Source organism: Cydia amplana, chromosome 10 (genome assembly GCF_948474715.1).
Source record: "Cydia amplana chromosome 10, ilCydAmpl1.1, whole genome shotgun sequence".
Classification (NCBI taxonomy): domain Eukaryota; kingdom Metazoa; phylum Arthropoda; class Insecta; order Lepidoptera; family Tortricidae; genus Cydia; species Cydia amplana.
In genome coordinates this window covers 1,207,479-1,226,973 of record NC_086078.1, presented here as the reverse complement: position 1 = coordinate 1,226,973, position 19,495 = coordinate 1,207,479, and the positions used below count along the sequence as shown (strand labels likewise).

General features: G+C 38.3%; 1 protein-coding gene across 1 annotated transcript in view; it reads right to left on the bottom strand.

Annotated features, from left to right (window-relative positions):
• The window catches only part of LOC134651474 (liprin-alpha-1), a 215,324-nt gene that overhangs the window by 20,068 nt on the left and 175,761 nt on the right, over nucleotides 1-19,495 (bottom strand). Inside the window, exons 3-11 of the mRNA XM_063506585.1 lie at nucleotides 16,147-16,311; nucleotides 11,968-12,042; nucleotides 10,790-10,891; nucleotides 8,209-8,271; nucleotides 5,816-5,983; nucleotides 4,844-4,963; nucleotides 3,950-4,084; nucleotides 2,285-2,454; nucleotides 602-758 (exon numbers count right to left, since the gene is read on the bottom strand). Coding sequence (XP_063362655.1) covers nucleotides 602-758; nucleotides 2,285-2,454; nucleotides 3,950-4,084; nucleotides 4,844-4,963; nucleotides 5,816-5,983; nucleotides 8,209-8,271; nucleotides 10,790-10,891; nucleotides 11,968-12,042; nucleotides 16,147-16,311 — 1,155 coding nt within the window. The remainder of the gene's footprint in view (nucleotides 1-601; nucleotides 759-2,284; nucleotides 2,455-3,949; nucleotides 4,085-4,843; nucleotides 4,964-5,815; nucleotides 5,984-8,208; nucleotides 8,272-10,789; nucleotides 10,892-11,967; nucleotides 12,043-16,146; nucleotides 16,312-19,495) is intronic.

Sequence of the window (19,495 nt, the reverse complement as noted above, 5' to 3'; positions counted from 1 at the left end):
TGTAAACAACATCATAATTCATGTTTGAACTAATTGACAAAGATTGTTATTATCTTAAAAATTATTTTAGTTGTAAACCAACTTAATATTCTTTCGTACGCTTTGCAGTTTATAAGCGCAACTAAATTCTTTGCCTATGTAATATGTGTGGATTTTTGTCCATAAATTCCAATAATTGACATACTAAGTTAGTATTACTAACCATATTCCTCATTCAGGGATTCTTATTTAGTTAATTTTTCAGTCATATAGCAAAATTATAAACGAGATGTAAACTATAAAGGGGGTATTTTTGTGCCTATGTGGATTCATATAACGAAACAATTGAGTGAGCATATGCATTGTAAATACGCAATTACCTAATTTAATTTTTAACAAGCAGAAACGTCTGCAACCGATGTTATAAGCTTAGAATAAAAGTGGAAAAATTACTGTCTTGGGTGAGACTAACTCTTGATATGGTGGAAAGATTTGCTGGCTATGGATGAGGTCTTGGTGGCTCAGATCACTAAGATGGCAGAGCGCTGGAGTACTCCAGAGGCCGTGAGTTCAAGTCTCACCCAAAACAGTAATTTTTCAAATTTTAAATTTATGCAATTACCTGTTCAGTCTCCATGCGCCACTTGGCCAACTCCTTGAGTATGTCCTGCTTCTCGGCCACCAGTTCCTCGGCGTACTTCCTCGTCTTCTCCAACTCTTGCGTCAGACCGTTTTTCTCGTCCAGCGCGTGCATCCGCTCTTTGAGGTGCACTTGTAACCTAAAAGACAAGATATTTAATTTATTATCGACATTATGCAGAAACTAATATACATAAAAAATAAATTAACACTAACATTTATTTATTTATTTATTTTAGCCTTTTAATTCCTTAATAATATAGGTTAACATAAATAAAAATTACATGCAAATTAAACGTGTAGGGATTATCAAGGACCTCTCAGCGAGTGAAGGCCTCCTCCATTTGTCTCCATGTAGTTCTGTTGTTTGCCGTGGTCATCCAGTTATTGCCTGTTATTTTCTTTATTTCATCTATCCATCTTTCCACAGGTTTCCCTTGTTGTCTTTTGCCAGGCGGTCCTTTCCAGGTCGTGACTCGTTTTGTCCATCTGTCCTCCTGCATGCGAGCCACATGACCTGCCCACTTCCATTTTTGCCTCTTGCAGTGTTGTAGAGCATCCTGCAACTTTGTGATTTTTCTTATATCAGTGTTTCGTTTCTTATCTAGTCGTTTTAGCTTTAGAATACTCCGTTCCATTGATCTTTGGCATGTTTGTATTTTCTTCCTTGTGCATTGGTTGAATATCCATGTCTGGCTAGCGTACGAAAGGCAAGGTAGAATGCAGGTATCGAGAACTTTCTTTTTAAGGTTGATAGGAAGGTTTGATTTAAGCACTTCTTTATTGCTCCAGAATTTGTTCCACGATATGTTTATATTCTATTTATCTCCTCGATATGTCTGGTCTTACTTAATGATATTTGTTTTCCTAGATATATGTAGTTTGTTACGTAGTCTAAGGTGGTAGTGTTTCCTAATTTGATGGGAGTTGGTATGCTGTTAGTCATAACCTTTGTTTTTGACCTGTTTAGTTCTAAGCCGACCTCGCTGCTTACAGTGCATAAGTCATTAATCATTTCTTCCAGTTCAAAGGCAGTTTTTGAGAAGATAATGATGTCGTCAGCAAATCTGAGGTTATTTAGATAGTGTCCAACACTAACATTAATATGATCAAATTCAAAAGATCAAATTTTTAGTTAGGATATCCACAACGCAGGCTTCGTCAGGTGGCCACAAATACAAATCCGCAACATGCTTCGTCCCAACCAAACCAATGATGATATCCGCAACAGGCTTCGACAATATTAAACATAATATAAACAGATAAGGAAGCGCTGGTGGCCTAGCGGAAATAACGTAAGACTTGTATTCCGGAGGTCGCGGGTTCAAACCCCGGCTCGTACCAATGAGTTTTTCGGAACTTATGTACGAAATATCATTTGATATTTACCAGTCGCTTTTCGATGAAGGAAAACATCTTGGGGAAACCGGACAAATCCCAATAAGGCCTAGTTTACCCTCTGTGTTGGAAGGTCAGATGGGAGTCGCTTTCGTAAAAACTAGCGCTCATGCCAATTTCTGGGATTAGTTGCCAAGCGGACCCCAGGCTCCCAAGAACCGGGACAACGCGAGGAAGATGATAGGAATCAGATAGTTCTGACTCTCGTTTTTTTGGCGAGATTTAAAAATATCGAAGAAACTCTAAAATTATTAGACATCATACCCACCTATCATTAGACTCAGAGAGTAGCTTATCAACGGTAGCACTGAGCCTCGTGTTATGCTCCTCGTTCATCCTCAACCGTTGGTTCAGCCTCATCAGCTCCGCGTTCTTTTCTTCCACGCTAGCTTCCAACCGCTGGATGCGGTCCTCGGCTGACCCGTGCCGCTCTTGGGCCTGGAGGGTTAAAAAAAAAGATGATTGAAAAAGGTTGACGATTTATGGAATTTAGAGTATCAACCAATCAACGCTTTTCTGACAGTTTTATTTGTCCCATGTTTTGAATTGTGGACGTATTCCGACAAAAACTGACAAAAGATTGAACAGAACCATAGTAGAAAATTTGTCATAGGTTCATTCATTTATACGCTTAAAAAGTTACCAAAGTTAAAAAGTTACGAATCAAGTAAAAGCTGTTGTAAGTTTGTAAGAAGTTAGAAAATCACACAGGAAACTAATGAAAGGGACTACGAGTAGAGAAATGACGGTGAAAAGCGAAAAGCATGACTGGTGCTTTCAGTAATAGTAAATAGGTAAAATTATTGTGTTCAAAAATCTGAAACAACTAAAACATTAAAACAATAAGATCTATAACACCTTTGCGAATCTCAGGCAGTATTATCCATTTAGAATCTAGATTCCTACAAAACTAAGCACACGTTTAATCTGTGTTAGAAAAGAGATGATTTAATGTCAAGATAGGAGTTAGACCAAGAAAACGCAACGATTATGATAGCACACGTAGTGCAAGTGTTATTTTAAATGTCAAACTTCAACACTTGCACTGCGCGTGCTATCAAAATCGTTGCAGACCTTTCTCTTTTCTAACGATTTCTTTTTGAATAAACGTGTGTCGGTTTTTTCATGCTCACCTCACACTAAAATAAACTATCACTATACGTCGCAAGCGCCTCTTCACAATGTGTATTTTTTCTTCATAATCTCACAATCATTATTGCTTTCGAATTTATTTATATATAAATGGATATATCCATCTACATGGGCCCGATTGAATGTCTGTAGATTATATTCCATTATCAATCATCATCTTATGATGACACATGTAATAAAATAATAATTTGCATGCTCATGTACCACAATTAGTTCGGATCTTCTGAACCTACTGACTGTGCCAGTAAGTAAATTTTTGCTACAAGTAGTAACGTTGCTATACTTTATCTGTTCTAATATTCTAGAATTGTTTTTTTTTCACAATATCTGAGTTACGTTTGGCATCTAGAGCCAGAACCTAGTATAAAAATGTTGACGCCTACTAAACCTACCGACTGCGCCAGTGCGCAATTAAAACATATTTTTGGAATTAGTATCTTTGTTTCGCAACGAACTTACTATAGATAGAGCTAACAGACTATAAGGCTAGATATCTATTATATTAAAAGCTATTTAAGCTAACGGATAGTGCCGAATGCGCCAGTACGATTTATTCTGATAAGTAGTCTCCCAACTTAGATGAGAGCTATCAGAGCTACCGCGAAAACAGAATTTCGCAAATTGCGGGCATTTTTCTCTGTCACTCTAATTACGCCCTTAGTAAAAGAGAAACATCCCGCAATTTGCGAAATTCGGTTTTCGCGGTAGCCCCTCAGCATCTATAGACTGTGCTAGTTAGCATCTAAAGCTAGACATGTATGATAAATGCCTGTGCCCTCACAATGCCAACCTGGCTGAGCGCTTCCATGCGCGCCTTGAGTTGTTCCTCCATTTCGGGCAGCGAGGACATCTGCGCCAACTTCTGCGAGGACAGTTCCAGCTTCTCTTCGATAGCGGCGATCTTCTCCTCTTGGAGCTGGACATATGTACAGTGGTGGTGTGACTAGTGGCTTGACAGCGTTATGGAGACAAGTACAGTTCCATTTGCCAATGTTTTAGTATTTTCATATCAAATTGCAATAAGAAGGCAACTGTCTTTTAATAAAAGAGAGTGATTGAAAATTCATTAACTTTACCATGACTTAGATAATTAGGTCGATGATAAATCATTTTTTGTTGATCAGAACCGAGTGAACAGAATTTTTGAAAATTTTAATTTTGCGTTCTACCGGAAGGTCGCTTAAGAAATCAACAAAAATATTGTTGCGTTGCTAAAAGCGACCTTCTGACAGAATGTCCCAGTAGAGCAAGAAGGTTCTACTTAGTAATAATAAATAATATTCGTTCTGCACTTATCCCATATTCCTTATGGTTCATGCAATGCTACTAAACGTGGTTACTAGTTAGGTTAGTAGAAAGGACAGTTCATGATATTGAATGATTACACTACTTAACAACGCTTATTATAGTAGTTGTATTATGTGTTGTATTCATTTAAATATTCCAACGCACAGGTAATTTAGGAGTAGCTACTGAGTTTTAGTTAAATGTATCCAGTAATAGTACGATAACATGTTTAAGGTAATTTTTTTAACAAGAGACAGTTTATGTAGTAAATCAAAGAAGAAAAAGAAATATTCTTGTCTTAGTTTTCGATTTTCTTCAAAATGGCGGTGCCATGAGGGTTCGCGAGGTCTACGGCTCACAGATACACCAGTTTTTAATATGTAATTACCTTGAGTTGAGCCTGCTTGTGTTGCAGCTCCTGCTCGAGTTTCTCGTTGAGGTCGTGCAGGGAGGTGGACTCGCGCTGCGCGTTCAGGTACCTCTTCTCCAGGGTCGCTATCCGCTCCTCCTGCATAGAAAACTGCTCAATTAATGACTTGGAACTATTTCCAAGGATATGGTTGAAACAAAAGCATATCATAGCCTATCGTGCGCGGCGCGTCATCTTGAACCTTGTCGGAATGCACGAATGTTGATATTGGGATGTAGCCATGTGCGCCAGTTGATGTTTTTGGCGGTCAAAGGGATAGATACCTCATTCTCGGCCATAACGTGACACCTAGGGACAAAATTCATTAAAATCCTCCTTCTGCGCGCCGTTCTCCCGCAGGTCCCGCTGGAGCTTGGCACACTCCTGTTTCTTGGCCAACTCCTTATCTCTTTAGACCGTAACTAGGGTTTGCATGACGGATCCAAAATGTATGGGAATATCCGCGGATCCGGATCCAGATCCGGATAATTTCATACATTTCGGATCCGGATTGCAAACCCTAACCGTAACGGTGCCAACTAGAGTCCACAGTCAAAATTGTCACCTTCTTAACGGTGATAACTAGATCAGTTAAAATTTTCACCTGGTCCTCCTTCTGCGCGCCGTTCTCCCGCAGGTCCCGCTGGAGCTTGACGCACTCCTCCTGTTTCTTGGCCAACTCCTTTTCTCCTTAGACCATAACGGTGCCAACTAGACTCCACGGTCAAAATTGTCACCTTCCTATCGGTGATAACTAGATCAGTTAAAATTTTCACCTGGTTCTCCTTCTGCGCGCCGTTCTCCCGCAGGTCCCGCTGGAGCTTGACGCACTCCTCCTATTTCTTGGCCAACTCCTTATCTCCTTAGACCATAACGGTGCCAACTAGACTCCACGGTCAAAATTGTCACCTTTAACCTAACGGTGTTAACTAGATCAGTTAAAATTTTCACCTGGTCCTCCTTCTGCGCGCCGTTCTCCCGCAGGTCCCGCTGGAGCTTGACGCACTCCTCCTGTTTCTTGGCCAACTCCTTTTCCCCCTTGGCCAGCCGCTCCTCGAGCTCGCTGACTTTGTTGTTCAACTCCGCCACGCGCCGCTGCCACGAGCTCAGCTCTGCAGACTGTATAAATAATGTTATAATTAACTTACTGAAGTCTGCATCTTTATTTCTGAAAGCAATTTTCTTTTGGAGTAAAACTGATTTTGGTAATGTTGAGGTATGAATCTACATACTATTATAATTTTATCGAACAAGGAGCATTCCAAGATGGGCCTTGGACAAATGAATTGAATCGAATTTAAACTGTTGTGAGACATACTAACATTGAATAATTTTACGGTTTAGACTCACTTGTTTTAAGTCACTCGCGCGACATGTTTCGGGGAGCCTAGGTCTCTTTTCTCAAGCACTAACAGTGCGAGCAGCGTTCACGACGTCGCGCGAGTGACTTAAAACAAGTGAGTCTAAACCGTAAAATTATTCAAATGAATTGAATATTTTGTAATATTTTTTTTTTCAGCTGTACTTCGACGAGTATTCTCTGAGTCTATTTTTGATCTTTTGTCACAGAAAAAATACTCCTATACTTGCAAATCTACAGAAAAACCGCCTTTGTTCCGAACAACTGTAGACAATGTCGTGAAAAGCTCCAGGAAACAGCTTTTGAATAAATGAACCTTAAGAAATAATTGAACCAACAGGGATCGGATATGCAGTAAGTATGCAGCGCACACAGGCCGGCCAAATTGGGTTAGTTTTTGCAATATGCAATCTCAAGTATTCTGGGTGGTAAACAACGTTTTTAAGATCTCGAGATTTGGTTCAAGATAAAAGCCATGAATGCAAGCAATCCCATCGCCTTAGGCTACGATTTTTTTTCGAGCGAATCCGCTTGCAACGTTAATCTCACCTCTCTGTCGCACTTGTAGGTTCGTACGTAAGTGTGACAGGAAGGCAACACGTCGAACCTGGTTCGCGGTAGACCCTCAGATGCTTGTTGCGTCAAACGTGACCATTTTTTCTACATTTTGCAGCGACGACAGTCGTACATTTGTTTTTCGGAAGACGCTACAATCGGCAGGGTCGAGCGAATTCGCTCGAAGCGTTTTTTCGTCGCCTTCAAGTAACATCGATACAGTACAAACATATCTCCCTTTTAGCCACCCAGCCACAGATATTCATATGGTTTATTTAGCACTGAAATAGCAGTACCTTGTTAGTAAAATAATGCTTAATAATACTAATGATTAGGTAGTTGTTGATTTGTTACGTACTCTACATGTTTATGAATGCATAGAGAAAAAAATACATAGTGCTCACTCCATACATCAGTTTTAGTACCAAAAAGACTATTAGCATCTAGCATCGAGTAGCGGAACTATCAGTACTGCTACTTGACAATAGATGTAGCACCGACAGGAAAGCTGTTGATATAAGACTTTCCGGTCGGTGCTACATCTATTGTCAAGTAGCATTACTGATAGTTCCGCTACTCGATGCTAGATGTAGACACTGAAATTAATAGTCTGAACTGATGTATGGAGTGAGCACTCTTGTCTTATTATATTTCTCTATGATGAATGTGTGTTAGTCTACTTAATGTATGTTAGTGTGCGCCACTGTACAATGACACTTACAATTCATGCATGACTTAGAGTTACAAGCACAAGCGCTTCTTCCCTAATCTATCCCAAAAATATACCGTAAAAATAATCGACATTGCCTGGCTTGAAAAAAACAGTGATTCTCTGCCAAATGGCTGTTCTTAATCTATTTCCGTAAAATAGCAGAAAGACAACAATTATGTGGTTGAGAGCCACTGTATTTTTTCAAACCATTCATTGTTTGGCATTATAGTTATCTACCTAGTTACCTACTAATATTCAGAAAGATTACGGTAGGTACCTAGTAAATTAAATTAGTCAATAGCTTGAAGAATTTGACCCATTATTAATTTTATATTTATGTACATTTAATAAGCAAATACACAAAAGCATAAACATTTAATATTTTATTATTTTAAGCTGTGACAGCAATGCCTAGGTACGGAGGCCATGTGTTATCTTAGATATATGCTCCATATTGCCGTTAAGTTGTTGTGCGTAAATACACCAAATGCAAAGACATTCCGCACAATCAAAGCGCGCTGAATCGTTCGGTGGAGACTCCCGTAACAATATTCAAATATAAAAAATATATAATTTGATATAATTATTTGGATAATCCAATGGATATCTACTGATGGTCAGTATGGCATATGACATGAAGCGCGTGCAAGCAGGCTGGACCCTTAGGCCCATATACGCCAACAATGGTATTGATGGCCGTATTATGATATTTCTGACCTGCTTGGCGATTGTGTTTTGCAGCTCGGTCGTTTTCCTGTCGTCTCCGTTAACGCTACCCTCCTGACCCAAACAAACACAGTTCAAATAGATGTCTCAGCTAAAACAGAATCTCGTACCACCGCAAACAAATGTATATTTAATTTAACTAGATATATTTTGAGAGGTCGACCAAGCCAGTAATGTAAACTTTTCTGGCACTGGAAAATTATATATTTTGGTAATTTTGATTTGAAGTGCGGTGGAAAGACTCATTTTAGTTAAGACCCATACATGCCAGCTATAACGGGATTGGGGTAAAAAAATCACACTAAATATACACAGAATGCTTGGTTTTACTACATTTAACTACATTTATTCGAATAGAGTTATTCTGCAATGCACCTTGCATTGCTTGAGTATATCTTTTGAACTAGAAGCACTTTCTAGTGAAGCAACAGTGCAAAGTGCAATGAAACTTAGTAGATATTAGCGATTCTCAAAATTAACCCGCTTACGAAATTACCCCAATAATGCAATAGTAAATTAAGGATGCTATCTTCTTCTACTCTGATGTGGGGTAATAAGAATGTATTTTACCCCATATAATTTGGTATTGAAACAATACATTATATCATATTTATCACAATTCTGTTGGAGGAAATGTAGTAAAACTAAGCGAATAAGAAAACATCGCACAATCACCACTCAAAGCAACTAGAAATAGAAAAATCCATGAATTGCTAATTTTGTGTAAATATTATTTATAAATGTTATCGATTTGTAAGTGTACCTCAACCACGTGATAGTGTGTGTACAATGTTCTTAATTTCTAGTTCCAATAGAAGTAGTAGTTGAGTATAAACTGTTACGGCGTTCATAAACGTCTGCTAAGTTAATCATCTGATGATCGTCGTTTGTCCATCTCTATGGAATAACGACAGATAGGGACAAACGAATCATCAACTGATTAAGTTAGCAACCGTTTAAGTATGAATACCACCATTATTCTTCAAGTCGTTTTTATTCAACACAGTTTAAAAAAAAAGTCTTCATGTAAAGTGTTAATAACAGAATCATTTGTTTCACATCTTTAATATTCAAGTATTAGGTAAAAACAGTAGTAAATTAAGTAAAAATAAATAAGTTATTCAATCATATTCAATGCAAAACTTTATGACTGGATTGTGAGCGTCTGTCGTGTAAAATATTAACCGATGCCTGGCGGCTAAGTTGGACCACAAAGTTAGACATGACCTGCCAGTCGCCCTGACGTGAAATAGCGCCATTAGCTTTATTTTTTTATCTAGATTTGATATTGACGTGACATTACTCGCAGTGCATCTTTCTAAAGCCTGTTCCTATCTCTATGTATAGCTCGCGCGCAATTATATCGCTGCCCCGCCTACACGGCGGTCAATGACACTGTGCGAGCGGGATAGCAATATAATTATGCGTGTGCGATAGAGATAGGAACAGATGGGTCAATGTACGGGAATTCCTCGTGGTAAAAGTCCTTTCTTTAGCACGAATAGTGAAGTGCGGAAAGATGAACCGAGTATTATCAATATCGCCAGTTCTCTTCTTTTGAACTAAATATCAGAAATCAGAAATATTTATTGTATAAACTGTGTAGGTACAGGAAGGTACATTTTTTGGCGAGTATCAACAGTTTTACCCTTTTCGGGCGTACAATTTATTTTATCTTAAACTAAGTTTTAATAATTATCCTATCTTAAACTAAATTTTAATACACATTTAGGTTTACGGAGTTATAAAATTCTTTTAAGTTATAAAAGACTTCGTCTATTAAAAAGTTTTTTAAGCACGATTTATATTATCATATAAATATCGTATCAAGATGTGTTTTTTTAGGGTTCCGTAGCCAAATAGCAAAAAACGGAACCCTTATAGATTCGTCATGTCTGTCTGTCTGTCCGTCTGTCCGTCTGTCCGTCTGTCTGTCCGTCCGTATGTCACAGCCACTTTTCTCCGAAACTATAAGAACTATACTGTTGAAACTTGGTAAGTAGATGTATTCTGTGAACCGTATTAAGATTTTCACACAAAAATAGAAAAAAAACAATAAATTTTTGGGGTTCCCCATACTTCAACCTGAAACTCAAAAATTTTTTTTTCATCAAACCCATACGTGTGGGGTATCTATGGATAGGTCTTCAAAAATGATATTGAGGTTTCTAATATCATTTTTTTCTAAACTGAATAGTTTGCGCGAGAGACACTTCCAAAGTGGTAAAATGTGTGTCCCCCCCCCTGTAACTTCTAAAATAAGAGAATGATAAAACTAAAAAAAATATATGATGTACATTACCATGTAAACTTCCACCAAAAATTGGTTTGAACGAGATCTAGTAAGTAGTTTTTTTTTATACGTCATAAATCGCCTAAATACGGAACCCTTCATGGGCGAGTCCGACTCGCACTTGGCCGCTTTTTTTAATTTGAATACGGATCGGATCTAGCAACAATTCTCTAAGGCCATACAGTGTGGTGTAGTTGTGTGTGTGTGTGTGTGTGTGTGTGTGTGTGTGTGTGTGTGTGTGTGTGTGTGTGTGTGTGTGTGTGTCGGGAAAGGACTAACCTTAGTTTGCAGCTGCTCGCCGTTTTGCTCCGGCGAGCCGGTGCTGACTGCACCGTTCTCCTTGGGCCGCTCCGAGTCGGAACCCGATTTGTACTGTTGCAGCTGAAACATTATTATAAAATATATATGAAACACAAATCACAACAAATATATATGTTGAGAACACCGAAGGCAGACTCACGGGCGTTCACCACAGAGATGAACCGATCAAGTTAAAGACTCGTCGTCCTTACTGTGGGACTTAATCCATTAATCTAGTATTTTAACTGGATCTGGCATGAGGGGTGGGGGGGAATGACCGAACGGAATAGTCTTATATCTTTCAGTAGGAGTAGCAGCGAAAGCGCTATTATTGTTTGTCCTTGTCACAGTCTCACATTTTTTTTATTCCCTACCATATTATTTGTACGCCACTATTGGCAGAGCATGGTGAGACTACCAAACTATAATGTAAGACCATTCATTGTACCTGTGTTTTCACAAATAAAGAATCTCTCTCTCTCTCTCTCTCTCTCATAAATTTAGTATGTATTATGGTGGGCAACAAATAAATTCGACCAATCATAGTGTCGCATTGCCTATTGTTTTGTTTTGTCCCTCACAGAGGCACGCGTATACCACTTCTATAGGATCCTACCTTCTATGACTTAATCAATCTGTGTAAGAATGTCCTATGATATTTATCTACTTTGGACTTCACGGGCCTATAAATCCCGGTCTTTTGATAGGCTTGCGTGGGGATATAGATCCAACACGTAGAGGCCCCTTGGAGAGCTTTAATGTCATGTAGAACGCCTGCTGGAACCCGTTCACAGGTGCAACAATAGACACTCATGAACCGGTCGCAGCAGGCATTGGGACCATTGTAGAAAAAATAAACAGTATATCGGTCTATGGATTGAAGTTTGGGTGGACAATGATACTGGGCTATTGCATATACTGGGATATAACAATGCTAACACAGGTTATCGAGGCAGGTGGTGACTCGCCGCTGACTAGATGGGCCCCTGAAACTGTCGTCGTAAAGACGACCAGGGGCAACATCGGTGTGAGCGGCTCAGGGGTGTCGAGAGGTGTACACCGCTATATTTATCTATATTATTAGCTTCTCAAAAGGTTTAGGTGGAGATGGAATTCCTTTCGTACTAATTTTACAAGAATGCCGTATTGTGACTTACTTCTTCTTTGGTTAACGCTAGTTCTTCTTCTAATGCTGTGTTCCTTTCTAACGCTACTCTTAACCGTTCCCGGACCTGAAACAGAAGATTACCTACAATCATTTCAGTTTTTATTTATATATCCTACCGCGGTATTTGGAAAACAAGATCCGTTCTAGAGAAGAGAACCATACGATATGTACTAGATACCTGGTAGTTTAGATTTCAACTAGATATCTTTTGCAGTTCAATTCGGGCAACCAATGTCACTTTTACGTTAAATTATCGTATTAAGAAATTAAGATCGTTTTGAGATTTTAAAATACATAACGAGACGTTTTCTAGACATTGTGGAAATCGTTCAAGAGTATCTTAGACTAGATCTTAAAAATAACTTTGTCGTATCTTGTTTCTAATTATTGTCTAATAGATGTCTAGTTCAAAATCCGAATCGGGCCCTAGTTTTTGCTTGGGATAAATTTTTAATTCATCTTCTCATCCAGAACCATGTGGTGCAGCATCTACTAATGACTTCTACGTCAACACATCGTTAGCGCCATGTAGGAATTACGTCAGGCGGTACAGCGCCATCTAACGGGAGATTGGGTAAACTTAACCGGAGCTTATCTCGACCTTATTCTCACAGCATTAGGGTTGAGTTTACCTTCTCGTCCAACGCCTTGTAGTGCTCAAAGAGACTCTTTAGGGCCTCGACCTCGGAGGAGACACCTGATTGGGATTGGGCCGCCACTAAACCACAAAACGCTCTAGACCACATTGAACAACTAGTGTGAGGTTTAGTTCATCTTCTCACCCAACACCTTGTGGTGCGGCAAACATAGACTCGGAATAATAAACCAACAGGAACCGCCATTAACAGGCGTTCCCCTCTGCCAAAAGTCGGCGGCCGCCGGTCAAGGAGGTTATATAAAACTAGTTGCCATTAGGGCTTGCAATTCGAATATTCGAATATTCGAATTTGTCGAATATTCGACCTGTTTTGATATTCGAATATTCGGCCGCTCAGGTTTCGAATATTCGAATATTTTTTATTACTATAAAAAAAACTATGTCATCCGCTGTAGTTACAGTTTCTGTGTGTTTTAGGGGTATTTACAGTGAATGAGGAACGGTAGGTACCCAAATACGAAGGATATAATATTTTTACTGTATTCCTCTCGATAGACTTCGTGAATACAGTGAAACCTAACTCAATTTAAAAGAAAACGAAATCAAAAAGTATGTTATTTTTACGGTGCGTAAGTTTTAAGTTAAAGGGTCATTCTGTTTATTCAGTACAAGCGTACGTTAAGCGAATTTTTGAAGTCTAAACCTTGCCATTTATCGCAATTCTCAAAATTAATCATACCAAACCTGCCCAACTTGGTAATCTAACCATGCACCTTTAGCTGACGAATAATCCAATCAGTACTCAACTAACTTTTTCCCTTAAATATTCCAATATTATATAATTAGCCGACCATTAGGAATAATAACTTGCCAAAACAAATAAAGTCAATAAAGATTCAAAATACAATGAAATTAAAGGCCTTTTTACAGGCCTCTGAGTGATTACAAGTTAATTTAAATCGGAAAATAATTACCTACAAAAAAAATTTCTTGCATACCTAGGTGTTTGGATGGTTAAAGTTATATTATTTCACGCAACGACGCATTTATAATAAGTTTTATCTAGAAATATATTTTGGCGTTATTACGTGGCGTAATTACGTTTAATTTTGGCGTTTTACTTGTTTTTATAAATGTGGGCATCTTATAAATAGTAGGATGATAAAATCTAGTCAATTAAGTGGATTTCTGCCAAATACCTTTAGTTTTAGCAATATGTGAAAAAAGCTTTTGAATAAAACGATTATAAACCGATTTCTCGTTCCTTTTCTTATTTTTTATAATATTCGAATAATTATTCGAATATTCGAATACGTCGTCAGAAAAAGTCGAATATTCGAATATCTGAAAGTTTCGAATATTTGCAAGCCCTAGTTGCCATACGTCATACGCCATTCAGCAAACGTCAGTCTAAGCGGAATGTTAGGAGCAGAAAATGCCGAATTGTAGCGTTTTCTCCTGTTAAAACCGATCGGAAACATCTAGCGTACTTAAAGGACACGTTACTTTTCATATGTAAGTACTATTACATGTAAATATTATCAAATAGTGCACTAATTTAGCAAAAAACTAAAAAACATTGTCAATCTGAAAGTGATACCACTTCATGGTACTAGATCTAATTTAGGGTAATATTTAAAGAAGACTTTCTAAATATACCTAACTTCTAATTTGCGTTGCTTATTATTATATAATTTATATAACACATTATTTTCCTATAACACCTTATTTTTATATCAACATAATCCATTCAATCAAATAAATAGTATAAATCATAAATAACGTGATATTACCGATATAGGGTCATTGTGCTAGTTTCCGTCCATGCTCTAGTTTTCGTCCACATGACAGATTAGCAAATAACATATTTGATATTTAATTTACTACTTGCCAAATACATTTTTTATGTAGATAGATATATTGTCTCGACATTAAGGATTGTATTAAGTCCAAATTTGTGCAGCAATGTAGATTTATATTCAATTTCGTCAAGTGGACGAAAACTAGAGCTGGACAAAAACTAACGCACCTATTACTACTGTTTGAAAATTAATTTTTCTCTTAGTTTCTATCGTATATTTTTTATTTGACATGTCCAATATTTGTATTGTATTTTATTTATTTTAAGGTATTTACTGCCGTCATTTTCCATAAATAGGCACTTTTAATTTATTACTCTGGTATCACTCTACCATAGTTAGTGATGGGACACCATAAAAACCAATATCGATAAAATCTATATGAACATTATAAATATATTGTTATTTTGATTTATTTTTTTAGATTTCCAAAAGATGCAATAAATTTTAAACATAAGTAGTTTTCAGCTTATCAAGCCATCCAAAACCTAAAAATATTGCAAGATCAGTCACGTTTTAAAGATCTAAGAACTGCATAAGTAAGTTTGTAGTTCCATATAAATATATGCTATTACAGAGTTACTGTTGCAGTTCCTACAAATAGTAGGTAAAGTAAAGGTACACTACGATGTATGTACGATGTGAGTACGAATAAAGATGTGTTTAGTTATGATATGTGTATACATAGTATGGGTATGAGTACCCGAAAAGAAGGACTGTCTACAAAAAGAGATGAGATCCCATCAAAAACATTACATGTAAAAAGGTGCAAGTCTCGCAACGCTTCTACTACAAAAAAGTTTTGACATGTAATGCTAATGTGAAACCAAGTCGGTTATTTTAATCAGTGCCAGGGGGTGTTAAAACCGTATCAATAAGATATATTTAATTTGTAATACATATACTGACTTGACAATCGCACATAATGCTTTACTCGTACCGTACTCGTAAATACGTGTAATGCTCAAACTGCAATTAGCGCTAGCGTTATGTTCAATTTGAATTATTTTTAATAGGTGACGATGATCCTTTTGTCATTATGCAGCCGTGCGGTGGCCAAGTCATTATACGTATTACAAATTAAAGATATCTTATTGATACGGTTTTAACACCCCCTGGCACTGATTAAAATAACCGACTTGGTTTCACATTAGCATTACATCTCAAAACTTTTTTGTAGTAGAAGCGTTGCGAGACTTGCACCTTTTTACATGTAGGTAATGTTTTTGATGGTTATAATTGACTAAAGCAGACAGTTATAATTCAGTCAATAAAATATCGACAATATTATCGACAAGTCCCTCGCACTTCTACGTTTACTTAAAACTGACATCATGTCGTTCACGGACAGGGTTGTCTGTGTTTGTTCTTGTATTTGTGTGAATATAGTTTATGCTAGTGTTTGATAATTTTGTCGTGTGCGTGTGTAGCGACGCATGCAAAAAATGCATTAGTGTTTACATTATTTGTGTGCGTTCCTCGCCCCCCGCGCCGAAAACGGCAGAATTTTTCACATAGAAATTAGTGCGTGTCACCACTCCATATTGGATTATTACTCCGAGAACATAGATCTACGTCAACACATCGTTAGCGCGATGTAGGAATCACGCCGGGCGGTACAGCGCCATCTAACTGGAGATTGGTTAAACTTAACAAAGTTCGGCCAGAGCTTATCTCGACCTTATTCTCACAGCGTTAGGGTTGAGTTTACCTTCTCGTCCAACGCCTTGTGGTGCTCGAAGAGACTCTTGAGGGCCTTGAGGACCTCGACCTCGGAGGAGACTCCTGATTGGGCCGCCGCCTGCCGCTTCACCACGGTCATGCGCAGTGACCGCTCGTGGCGAGACACTAGGCATTCTAGGTGCTCGAGTAGTAGCTGAAACAGAGAAAGTTTGTTATTATATTTAAAAAAATACATTATGGCACTGCCTTAATATAATTTAAACTGTCGTAATTCATACTAGCCCACTTGCACTATTTCACTAACCCGGGCTAACCGGTTAAATCTGGAGTTACAATGGTTACCAGTACAATTTGACACTGGGTTAACGGTTTAACCGGTTAACCCCGGGTTAGTGGGTTGGTGCAAGTAGCGCTAAGAGTGTCTTGGCCTCCGAAACGAGTGCCGCGGGCTTGACAACTGCCTTAGATCCATTCCGAATGTTATTACTTTGAACGACCTCAAGAGTTCAAAAATCTTCAATTTACAATAAGTTTGATATCATCTGAATTTGTAAGAGGTAATTACAAAAATGCTGATAGAAAACCTCTCAACACTCACTCCAAAATGAGCCTTGAGTATTGTTAATTAGGGTTCTTTTTTCAATGACTTGTCCGTAAAGAGCACTTGGCTGGGTTCAAGTGGCGCTTAGTGGCACTGTCTTACTTCATAATTATATCGACATCGACTTATAGCAGGTTTCACTTATTCCCGCACTTTTTAAGTGTCAACACAGAATAAATAGTACTAAGTACAGAAGACTCACTCTCTAACAAAACGCGTCTGTTACGATCAGCACAGATATGGCCGCTAGGTAGCGACAGCGCCACGTGCGGCTTATGGCTTTCCCCAAAATTGGGGCCGAACGGATGTACTTTTAGCTAGGTACCTGTAGCAAAGCGACGAAATCGCGGAGTGAGACACGCCTGGTGTCAAACAAAATGGCACCCGTCAAACCAGAATGAAGAATGAGAAGAGCAGAAAAAAATGTATCTTTTACAAAACGTACCGATCGTGTCGACTCCGGAGATTAGGAAATGACGAAAGCACATCAGATAAGCGCAACATCAATCTTCCATCATGGCCGAAATCATCAATAAAGCGAATACACTCGAATACTTTCAAGCTGATACATAAACGATGGGTTCCATTCGTGAAACACTGCCAATCCATCTTTACCTACTGAGGTGTGTTGAGGTTATTCCGTAATACCTATGGAATCGACTCCTACTTTTTTGGGTGTTTTTTAGGGTTCCGTACCTCAAAAGGAAAAAACGGAACTCTTATAGGATCACTCGTGCGTCTGACTGTCTGTCCGACCATTCTCCCCACCCCTTTATCTCCGAAACTACTGGGTCTAAAATTTTGAAAAAAAAAATACACAAAATAGTTCTTTTCCTATAGATGACAAGTAAACCTATTAGAAATGTGCTGTCAAGCGTGAGTCGGACTTAATGTACGGAACCCTTGGAACGCGAGTCCGACTCGCACTTGGCCGGCTTTTTCTCTCTACCCTTCAATTGGCAGGAAGGCAGGAACTATGTATATGTATAATGTATGCCACTTGAAGGGTTAAACAATAACAGAATAGGTACAGTCACGCTCAGTGATTGTTACGCCATTTAGGGTTCTAGCTAAATTTGACATTCCATAGCGTAAGTATGGAGCAACCAATTTAGCTAGGACCCTAAGTGGCGTAACAATCCAGTGTGGTGACTGTACAAAAGGCACTTTTTTTACATTTTATTTCTTCGTGGTCGTATTTGACATCAGGTATCGATTTGAACAATGTGAAAACGCTCGAACTCGTACAATATAACATAAGAATTATTTCTACTCTACTCAGTACTTATAAAACATCAGTTAGTCACTTTACGGAAAAATCGTACCTTGTTACATACATTATAACATAACTGTCAACCAGGGATGTTGCGGATGCAGATTTTTTGACATCCGCGGGTGCGGATGCGGATATTTAAAGCCTCAGATCGGCGGATGCGGATGTCAAGATTTGGTACTTAAAAAACGTAAAATATTTCATTTTTAGTAATTTTTATTAAAAAAAAACGAAACGTTTAGTATTTGAGCAAGAATATAGGTGCGTTTTATTTAATAAACAGTAACTTGGTCGACTTTTCGGGATCTAGACGATTTCGTTATTATATAATGACGAAATTACCTAGCTTTACGCCGCCGCTAAGACGTTCCTGTTACCGACTTGGTCGACATCCGCATCCACATGAGCTCCGCATCGATTTTATGCGGATGCGGATGCAGATGCGGATGTTGAAAATAATGCGGATGTTCCGCGGATGCGGATGCGAATATTCGCAACATCCCTTCTGTCAACTAGCTTCAAAACATATCGGAATAACCGCAAAACACCTCACTACATAATGCACTCGTAAATCTAGAAAACTCCTTGGTCTAGACTCGTCTTGAATAATGCAAGATGGGTGAAAATATTTCAAGGGCTTGAGAAAGTGGCGAATCTATTTTGTAGACACCCCCGTCGACAAAATAGAGGTTCACGTGACAAATAAGCAGGCAGTTTTGGGATTATACTTTCATTGAAATGAAAATAAAATGGCACAACTATTGTAAGTGTCATTCAGCGCGACATATTTCGAATGCAACGTGTATTTATCTTCAGTGCTATAACCGGGAAAATCGAAGTTCGCAAATTGCGGGCATTTTTCTCTGTCACTCTAATTACGCCTTCATTGGAGTAAAAGAGAAAGATCCACGCAATTTGCGAAAAACGGTTTTCGCGGTAGCCCCTCAGGTTTATGTTAATGATGTATTTTAGTGTTTTTATCTCCGTGTCGCGGCGCACAGAGTCGTATCGGCAAGAATAGTAATCATACTTAGTAATTCCATGCCATCTAAATTCATAATAGTCGGCAATTGTTTTAGCCAACATTCCGTTTAATAATTCTACGTTCAGTCTACACTCTACACCAAACTAAGTGGAGACTAAATTATTAACTATGTTAAAAGCCAACAGTTTCAGACGTCATTCAAAAATAGATTATCAATAGTGAGGAATTTTCCATTTTTGGAGCTGGGTTCATTAAATATTGGCTTGTCTCACTTACCATATGGAAGGAAAAGAGAAAGGTTTATATTGTGGACGGTTTTGGACATACATACATAATTAAGTCGCTCCACAACATCCGTACGTAGGTAATATTTTGTTGTGAATGGATTGGATTGTGAGTTTGCATTATTTCCATTCAAATCTAGAGATGTAGAGTCAGAATCAATAGTAGCGGATAGATTAATTTATCAGTTGTAGTTTATGTGAGTGCTACATTATGAAAGCCATTAAAATACGAGT